Source organism: Elephantulus edwardii, unplaced genomic scaffold (assembly GCF_000299155.1).
Source record: "Elephantulus edwardii isolate Elephantulus edwardi_28Jun2011 unplaced genomic scaffold, EleEdw1.0 scaffold00217, whole genome shotgun sequence".
NCBI lineage: Eukaryota > Metazoa > Chordata > Mammalia > Macroscelidea > Macroscelididae > Elephantulus > Elephantulus edwardii.
The window spans coordinates 2492840-2503330 of NW_006399967.1; the positions used below are offsets into that span (position 1 = coordinate 2492840).

At 45.1% G+C, this 10491-nt stretch overlaps 1 protein-coding gene across 1 annotated transcript in view; it reads left to right on the forward strand.

Annotated features, from left to right (window-relative positions):
- Positions 1-10491, forward strand: part of LOC102877209 (zinc finger protein 91-like) — a 77773-nt gene that overhangs the window by 20574 nt on the left and 46708 nt on the right. The window contains exon 2 of the mRNA XM_006897983.1: positions 2882-2886. Coding sequence (XP_006898045.1) covers positions 2882-2886 — 5 coding nt within the window. The remainder of the gene's footprint in view (positions 1-2881; positions 2887-10491) is intronic.

The window sequence follows — 10491 nt, forward strand, 5'->3', positions numbered from 1 at the left end:
TAGGACTCCAGGTGCTTTGCCATTGAAGCTATGGATTAAGCTAAAGGGAAGAAACAACTGGGACTGTTGAAGAATTCTGAGTTGCTGAATGTGTTTAATGTTAGGGACATGCAGAGGCTCAGACGATCTCCTTTTATGCCTTCTTGTAGGGATTTAGCAGTGATAGGGTAGCTGGGGGATCCAAAGCCTAAATGACTGGCGAGGCCAGGGAAGGGATGCTGTTGTTTTCTTGTGTGGGGTATGGGGAGATCCTGTATGGCCTGTTTCTAGCTGTTTGGAGTTTGATACATGGTGGGGATTAAATGGACCCCTAAATATATCACTTGTTGCTGAGCTATCTGGCCCTTACATCTTGTGACTTGGTATGCCCGGGAAGATAGTGTGTTTAGCAGCTGTGTTGTGTGCATATGGTTGTCAGCTGGTGTGGGGCTCCCTAGAAGGAGACCATCAACATACTGAATTAGAGTACTGAATGTAAAACAGGGAGAGGAGATCCTTGTGCAGGGCTTGGCTAAAGCAGTGGGGGCTTTCTCAGAGCCCTGTGGCAGCATGGCCCAGGTCAGTTGAGCAGCTGTGTGTATGCCAAGTGAAGGCAAAGAGGTTTTGCGAATCAGGTTTTGCAAATTGGGATGGGTGAGGACGCATCTTTGAGGTCTAAAACAGTGAATAGATCTGTTGAGGGGTGTATCTGAAATAGGAGGGTGTAGGGATTTAAGACAACTGGGTATGTGGGAATGATGGTATGATTAATCTTTCAGAGATCTTGATTAAACAAAAAGAGCCATTGGGTTTTTGACGGCTGAAATAAGAGTATTGCAGGGGAGCTCTGGTGGCCTAGTGGCAAGAAGCTGCAACTACAATCCCAGAGGTGCACGGTTCGAATCCACCAGATGCTCTGCCGGGGAAGGAGGGGCAATCTCCTCCTGTACCAGTCAGATCTGATTTGATGGTACACGCACACAATAAAAATAAAATAAAATATTTTAAAAAAAAGAGTATTGCGAGGTGAATGTGTTGGACTAAGAAGGCTGGATTGTAATAGCTTAATGGTAATGGATTTTAGTCCGATCCAGCCTTGCAGAGAAGGTGTTGGGGAATGTGGGCAGTGCAAGAAGGATCCTTAAGTTTTATGAGGATCAGGTTATGGTGAGATGCAATAGCTTAATGATCATCAGTATATTTGGGAGTTTACTGGGAGAGACAGAGGTTTGGGGGTTAAGTGGGAGGGGGGAGGAAGGTCCTGTTGATGTAAAATAAGTTGGGCAGTTTATGGCTGTGTAGGAATGAAGAGAGGCCTGAGTTTATGCAGTAGGTCCATTCCCAAGAGAGGAGTGGGACATTAGGCAACACTAAAGATCGCTGTGTGAACGTACTATTAATAACCAGAGGTGCCATATGAAGGTGCTGTTTGTAATGGTCTCTCAGAGATGGTTTTCATGTCTACAACAGAGAGAAGATTTTGAGAGAGGTCCTGAGAATTCAAGAAGTACTGAGAAGCCTGCACCAGTACAGACTTAAAAAAATGAGGCTGTCCAGTTACTGTCCTGGTGGCCCTAGGCTCTGAGGATTGACTGACAGAGGAGCAGTCAGGACTGAACAGGGGAAATGCAGGTGCATCAGGCTGACTGCAAGTGAGGGGTCCCTTTCTTGGGGATGGTCCATTTTCCAGTGTCCCTGCTATCCTCATTGTGGACAAGGTTTCACTGGGGCCCTTGGGTTCAGGCAGTCTCTTGCCCGGTGCTGTTCTAGGCCAAAGTGAAAACAGACACTTGGGGGACCTTTGGAGGAATTTTGCCAGCCTTTCATTTTCCTGAGGAAATGAGAAAAAGAAAAAGCTCTGGAAAGAGCTTTAGCCAGGAATTATACCTCTGTTACAGATCTGGCCAGGAGGAGATACTTAGTTTTTGTTTTTGTTTTGTTGCCAGTTTTACCTCTTTCTTTCTCTTATTAAAGACATGAAAGGCAGTGTTAACTTAATCTTGTTGTGGTGTTCTAATTGTTGACGTTTGTATCTAATACAAGAGTTGATTATCCGATAAAGGCAAGATGAGAAAAATAAAGTCCCTCATGAGATGTAGATTATAGTTTGATAGATTTCATTATGACTTCAGTGAGTCTGGTAAAGAAGAGGGGAGGGTTTTCTGTAGACCCCTGTGTAAGATCCCTGATCTTATAATAGTTAATTTATTGTGGCTATTCTATTCCATACTTGCTAAGAGACATGTAATTATGTGGCCTTTGTGAGGACTCCTGGTTTCCAGGTTAGTATGTGCAACTGAGTTTGTTGCAAGGAGGAGCAGTGTTGCTGGGTGGGTTCTGTAGTGATTCATGTAACTGGTCAGCATATTATATAGCTGTCTGCCAAATATGATTAGAATGGCAGTGAGAATGTAATAGAGGTCATTCCATGTAAGCTGGTAAGCTGGAATGAGGTGGAAGAACTATTTACCGAACTTCTCGGGGTTCTCTGAAAAGGATTCGGCTTTGGCTTCTATTTGGAAGATATCTGTGATGATAAAAGGGACATGTACTTTTTAAAAATTTTATTATTTTTTGTGCATGTACTGTCAAATCAGATCTGACTGGTACAGGAGGAAATTGTCCCTCCTTCTCTGGCGGAGCATCTGGTGGATTCGAACCGTGTACCTTTGGGATTGCAGTACAGCTTCTTGCTACTAGGCCACCAGAGCTCCCCCGTGACATGTACATTTATGAGACCTTCCATTTCTATGACTTCCCAAAGGGTGAAGAGGGGACATTGACTGGAGAATTTTGACCTGCTGACTGGTGGAGAGAAGCAAGAGGGATGGGTAGAAGAGTCAGGGGAGCAGCCAGAGGGAATGGTCAGGGATGGAGAAGGAGGAGGTTGCTGTGGGGCCAGATAGGGTGAGGAGTCATCTGCAATGTCAGGGTCTAAGGTGTAGGGTGAAGGTGGTAACAGGGCTGTGGGCAGAAGGCTGTTTAAGAAGAGAACATGGGGAGGGATCCAAGATGGCGGTGGAGGCAGAGACAGCGTGGTGAGCTGCGGGAGCAGCGAACCACTTAAAGCAGGGCCACTATGGCCTTCTACAGACTTCGGCTTATTGATAATTGAACAGTTAAACAGTTGATGACTGGCCCTCAGGGAAGATCGAGGCTCAACAACAGGAATTCAAGGATTCCCAAGGAGGAACGGGTGAGTCTCACGGCTCCCAACCGCCTTCCGCAGAGCCCGCACCGCACCGCACAGCCGCCACAGCTCCATGAGGCTTCCACAACTGGACCAATGGATTCCCTGACCCATAATGGATGCTGGGCACCGGCCCTCCTCAAGACTGGTGCAGTGAAGCCACCATGCTGCTGCAAGGTGGACTTGTTCTGGAGAGAATTCTTGGAGCCAGGATGGTGGTGATGGGGGAAGCGGGCTCCCACCGGCAGCCCACGCGAGAGGGGTTGCGCGCCCCCAATGGCTGCCCGCGATGGGGGGTGGCCGTGTGCCCCGCTGGCTGCCCGTGCTGTGGGGGGGTGCACCCCACCGGCCGCCTGTGTGGGAGGCGGGAGATGGGATGTGTGCCCTGCCATCTGCAGGTTTGGGTTTCCTTGGACAGGCCAAAGAAGACGATTACCTATACAATGGATTGCTGAAAGTCACTGTGAGTCTGATGACAATTAACAGTGGCAGCATGCACAAGAGGACCGACATCCTAAATGCACCATATATTTTGTTCTGATTAATGCTTCTGCCAAAAGATGATTAGACCTGGGGGGAGTCTGTTCACAGTTCTCAGGTTCCCTTTATCATATATAAAGGGAGAGGGCAGTGACACCTGCTTAAATATATAGTATGACCACTTTTGGGGGTTAAAAGTGGTGGTGCTGGAATTGGAGTCACTATCCCTGACCACGTAGTCCTCAGTCAGGCGAAGGGACCAGACTGGAGTAGGGGCAATTGGAAGGGGAGTATACCAGCCAGCTCCTGGGGGGTGTTGCTCTGCCCGGGGCGGGCCACCCTCGGCCCCCGGCTCAGGGTGAGCCGGCGCAGCCCTTTGCCTGGGGCGGGCTGCCCTCCGCCCTCGGCTTGGGGCGAGCCGTTGTGGCCCTCAGGGTGAGCTCCTCAGTCCCCAGATTGTGCCATCTGGCCCCTGGGTGGGGAAGGGGAAAAAAAGAATGCCTAGGGTATCCAGAGAATGTTACCTAGACCACCTTCTGCCACCCTCTCCCCCAGTAAACCTGAAAGCAACACACTCAAAGCCCTTCTATCTGTAACTCACAAGTTTGTTCTCTCTAGATTTGCTCCCTATCCAATAAGTAACCTCAACACTGAGTTTTACTTCAGAATTGACCCTGAACCCAGTGCCTGTGACAAAAAGGAAATGCAACTGACAGCTAAGGAAGCAAAGGAGGATGGAGCCTCTGGGTTCAACCAGCCATCCCCACTGGACCCACCTGGGAAAACACTTTGCAGTCCAGAGGGGAGCAAATGACAGGAAAATATCTTCTAACAGAACAAGAAGGCAAGCAGTTTTAACCCAAGATCACCAGTAAGGTGATAAAGCGTCCTCCCTTCCCCCCTTTACATCTATGCCCCTGTTCAGCATGAAGAAGCCAGAGAGTCAGCATCCAATTCCCAAATCAATAAGACAGTTGGTTTAATTACTATTGGAAAATGCTTGTCATTCCTCTGTAGCATCTGGTCCCCACTGGACCCTCATCATTTCCTTCACCTGCTCCCTCCACCGAACAAACTGTGCAGCTCTGCAGCTGCATCCTGGCCCATCCTCACCCTTCTGCCCCCAACCCTCACCTCCTTGTACCCTCAATATGTTTTTCCCAATTAAAAAATAAAAAAAGAAGAGAACATGGTAGAGGGTATAATTTTTACAAAAGGAATGGTCTTGACCCTGAGGACGAAGAAGGCTTGAATGTCAGGGATCTCTGATGACTTGTCCTTTACGTGGAAGAAGTTGTCTAAATCAGGAAAATGTTGGGGTCAAAGGACCAATGTAAATATTCAGGCCATTGTGTTTGCTTATCTAATTTATAAAGGGTCCACACAAAGATGAAGAGACAAATGCATTGTTTAGGTTTAATGTCTGGGGAGAGTCTTAGGTTTGAGAGGAATTTTTAAAAGCAGCCTAGGGGGCTGTCTGGAGGAATTCTAGAGAACTGCACTCTTATGTTGGTTTCTTAGATACTGGACAGTATCGAGGAACACTCAGGACAATTCACCAGGTGTCCCTGTAGGACAGCTGAGGTTCCAAACAGTGGTCAGGTAAGTGGTAAAGAAAATAGGCGTCTCCAGATTCCTTATCCATTTTTTCCATTCTTGTTCTGAACAAAAGGGATTACAGGGGATCTTCAGCCTTGATGCCTAAGATAGAAAGATCAGAAATCAAGATATATATAAAGATATTCTTTCTGGAATGTTTTTGTCCCATGTGGCATGCACAGAGAGAAGCAGAAAGGGGGTTGGAGGTCACGACTTGGTGTAAGAGTCCTTTTAGGGAAAGAGATAGATAGAAAGACATATATATACAAGATTAGGAAGAGGTCTGTTATGGCACAGGTTTGACAGCATTTAGTGACTTGGATACTAAGCCTTATGAGAGGGGAGGGCAAGCCCTTCAGTTGTTTTTACAAGAGTCTTCCTCATCTAGTCCACTAGATAGGAAGGTTTTTGAGGAGCAAGATGAACCTCAGGGTCTCAGATTTTGTCCAGAATGAGCTGTCGCTGCCCTGAGTTCAAAGTTGCACTGGTCTGCTACTTACACCTCCCGGGTTTTGGCACCAGAATGTAGGTATAGACAAAGTGTGAAAGAATGGACTAGAAATGTGACCTCTACAACCAAGCCAACATTATTTTATTTTGTGTGTGTGTGTGCGTGTACCATCAAATCAGATCTGACTGGTACAGGAGGAGATTGCCCCTCCTTCCCCAGCAGAGCATCTGGTGGATTCGAACCGTGCACCTCTGGGATTGTAGTTGCAGCTTCTTGCCACTAGGCCACCAGAGCTCCCCTTCAAGCCAACATTATTAAACCAGGCCAGAGAGGGGCTTGACCCATTTGTAAAAGAAAAAGAGCAAGTGGAAGTGCAAGGGTGCTTTCATTCACTAATGGGAATTGTATGGGTGGTGACCAGATGGAAATGGCACTTCTAGAGTTTTCTGGAATCAGATAGGACAGAACAATGAGTTTATAAGTAGACGGTTGAATTGCAAAATGGATAAGGGATAGTTCTACAGGTGAAGCCTAACAAAAGGAATGGCCAGTTGTACTGCGGTGCAAGTGCCACTCCACTCTGCTAGTAAGACTTTAAATAATTATTTCCCACAATACCACCACACATCTGTCCTTTGAAAGGTAAAGACTGACTTTGAACTGCTCAAAAGTGAGGCTCATTGCATCAAGTTAGATGCTCCTTGCATCCCATTAGGTTTCTCAAGAACATGAAATTCTCCTCAAACCTAGAGAGGCACAGGTGACATTGTCATTCAATCCCAGTGGCCTCCTGGTTCTTGGGGAATAAACTACAGGACCCTTAACCACAGGGAATAATACTGACAACAGTCGGCCGGTTTCACTGCTCCACTGCCCCACTGTGGGGTCTTGCAGTCATACAGTATATGCCCACTGGGCCTGATGACCATTCTGGTGTGGGGAACAATCCACTCTAGCCAGGCATTCACATCTTCATACCCTGTCTCTCTTGCAACAGTTTGTTTCAGGTCTTTAATTTTAACAGTTGTTACTTTGGAAACGTCATTTTCTGAACCAAAGTCATTTTCTGAACCATGGGGGATTAGTGGATCTGATTTATTTCTAGGATTTTGCACTTGAGCTTCTTTCATGTATAATAGTGGTAGAGCTTGAGTTTTGTTTGATTAATTTCAGAGAGAAGATTCCTATAAGATCCTTTCCTGTAACAACAGCTTCCAATCTTTAGTTTCTTATTACTGAAGGTTCCCTGGTCATAGTTTGAGATTATGTGTAATCAGGCACAATAGATTGCATTGTAAGAGTTTGCAGTTGAAGGGTGCTAGACCCTCATATAAATGGGATTTTGCTCTTTAATGACCACACAGAATGTGTGGAGGGTGGATTATAAGTTCATCCCTGGTATTGAATGATTCTACCAAGCATTCTGATCATTTCAGAGGCTCTTGAAGACACTATATTTGTGTTTACTTCCCACTGTTCTGAAGGGGCAGAGATATTTACTGGCTTTGGACAATTGTCCCTGAGACCCCTCTGGTCTGCAAGGGATGATGGAACATCCATTAAACTGGTCAGGGGAGAGTTGGACTGAGTTATTATGTTAATTGTAAAATGTCCTGCAATAAGGAGGGAAAGGAGAAAGGAAAAGAAAAAGATGGTTAAATGCAACTGTTTTTGCCTTCTTTTCTTAATTCCTCTGAGAAACTTTGTTTTTGCCGTCTCTTATGGGAACAGGAGAGAGAGAGACTGATCAGGTCACAGTTCTATCTCTTACCATTCCCTGCTGAGAAATATGTGGCCCTGGTTCATCAGGGAGTCAGACACGGTCTTTCTGGCTACTCTCTGCCGACACTGGACATAGACCTGCCTACTGGTCGGGCCTAGTTTCTCCTTCTCTGTCCCTGTAGGGGTCTAACGCCTGGGAGGAAAGTGGGACTGGCTGGTAACTGTAAGGTTTCAAACAAAGGACAGAACCCACCCAGTTCAGGCCAAGAAAGACAGTTTACTGAAGAGGAACTATCAGGATAACTCTAGAGACCAGCCACCACTTCTAGTTAGAGTGGAGTTTTGTATTGTCTAACAAGGAAATTGGGAGACGGAATGTTCATATTTTTTTTAGATTTTATTTTTATTATTTTGTGTGCGTGTACTGTCAAATCAGATCTGACTGGTACAGGAGGAGATTGCCCCTCCTTCTCCGGCAGAGCATCTGGTGGTTTCGAACCGTGTACCTCTGGGATTGCAGTGCAGCTTTTTGCCACTAGGCCACCAGAGCTCCATCATATTTTTTTTATAAGATAAGGGAGCAGATTGGGGGAAACGGAGGTAGAACAGAGAGAAACAGCAACAGCTGCTGCTTGCTGTGGTTTGATCATTTTAGTGGCTGTTTAGGAACAGAAGGGGAGAGAGAGAGCAGCTCCGAGGCCCTAACAGGACCCATTCACAATCGTTATCTTCTTCTGAACTTGTCGCAGCCTCGAGGAGACAAATTTCATATGTTAAAATTCACGGTCCAAAAATCATAAAAGTTCAATAGTAATTAAGGGGAGCTCTGGTGGCCTAGTGGCAAGAAGCTGCACTGCAATCCCAGAGACAGGAGGTTCGAATCCACCAGATGCTCTGCTGGAGAAGGAGGGGCCGTCTCCTCCTGTACCAGTCAGATCCGATTTGACAGTATACACACACACAAACAAAGTAATAAAATATATTTTTTAAACAAGTTCAATAGTAATTAATGGTGCTCAAGAGGAGGGAACCAGGTCATAGATAGCAGCCAACCTTTCATTTCTTCCCAGATATTTCCACTTACTTGTTTGTCAGAAGCTTCCCTTAGAAACTCTGTCGTTTCTGAGGAATTTTGTTCAAGGACCCTTCCTAACTCTGAGGTGTGCGTATGAAACAACAGGGTGTGTTTGCAAGGGTGTACGCACCACCCTATTCTGATAACAGAAAGTCTAGGGCTGTGGTATCCCTTGGGGTGCCAGAGAATCAAGTGACGTTTGTAGTTCTTCCAGTGCCTGTTGTGTGTGTCTTCAGCTGTATTTTCCACCGTGATTGGCACATTTTTTATAGTCTGCTTGTCATAAATTACACTTGCTCTTAGTTCTACTAAAGTAATTTCCATTATTAATAGAGATACACTTCTCTTTTCTTGGCTTTTTCCACTAGGAATTATATCCAAACACTTCCCAAGAGCTAAGTCTCTAAACACTGGAATTGGCTTCTCTGGAGCCACTACTCCTGGTGTGCATTCCGAGTGCACTTGAGTCAGGTTTAAACATGTCATGGTCACAGCAGGTGTGTGTAACTTCTTTTGAACCTAAACATGATCACCAATACCCTGCAGATATACAAAGTTATACCTACCCTTAGGGTGTTTTGGTCCATACATACACCAGCGTGTTTTTTTTTCTCTTTTAAAATAAGTTGTTTATTATTATTATTATTATTATTATTATTATTAATTTTAATGAAAATTTACAGAGATTTTTGGATTTCCATTCATTCATTGTTTCACTCTTCTCCCTGCCCACCCCTCCCTTCCAGATTGTTCTTCTCTTTGTAACATAAAAGAAAATTTTTTTATTATTTGTGTGTCTGTGTACCGTCAAATCAGATCTGACTGGTACAGGAGGAGATTGTTCCTCCTTCTCCAGCAGAGCATCTGGTGGATTTGAACTGCACACCTCTGGGATTGCAGTGCAGCTTCTTGCCACTGGGCCACCAGAGCTCACCAAAGAAAGAGTCTTTCATTGTTATACAATGCCTCCCCCCAAGTCCACTCATCAGCATGTTTTTAACGCCCACTTTTACCATCCTTTGCATAGGTCCTGACATCCAGGACGTGGATGCAGAAGAGTCCAGTAATTTCCACATGCTCTTTACAAAGGTCGTAATAAACTGCTTATACTTTTCACAATCACTCTGAAGGTTTAAAACAGGAGAGAAAGTCCTGACCTCTCCTTGGATACCCTGTTGCCCAAGTTCTATCTAGTCCACTAAGGAACACAGTGTTTGTTTATTATACAGGGCCTTTCACCCCTGTTGCCCAGTTTATTCCCTTTTGGGGGGGACTTCAGCCTCTCTCCCCCGAGAGCTGCAGGGACTAAATGGCAGGACTCTTCTCACTTAGAGAAGAAGGCTAAAGCCTGGTGGAGTAAATCGGGGTGCTTGGATTGAGAGAATATTCTCCGAGAAAACTCTGTTGAAGAGAAAATTCTATGAAGTTCACATTGTGAAACTATTAGGAAAACATTCCTAACTAAATGTTGATTTAAGAGAACGAAAGACGTGGATAGGTAAATAAATGTCACCATGTTCCCTTAAAGTTAAAATAGTTTGCCTTAAAGTGTGTATATGTGATACATCTCAAAGAAAATATATTCTGACTGTCTCAAAAAAAAAAAGCAACGAAACACCACCATGTTATGACTTTGGGTTTGTAAACAGGAAAATCAGAGAATTTTGAGATTCTGGTCAACACGCTTTTCTTCTGGGAAAACTTCTCTGATAAAAGCTATGAGGCCCAAAGAGACGGTAACCGCCACCCAAGCAGATACATGCACACCCATGTTTATCGCGGCTTTGTTCACAATAGCAAAGAGCTGGAGACAACCTAAGTGTCCATCAACAAACGAATGGATAGAGAAGCTGTGGTATATTCACACAATGGAGAAAAAAACCCAAGGAACTCATGAAATAGTGTGCAAAATGGATGACTCTGGAGGACATTATGCTGACTGAAATATCTCAGTCACAAAAGGACAAATACTGCATGGTGCCACTTTTGTAAAAC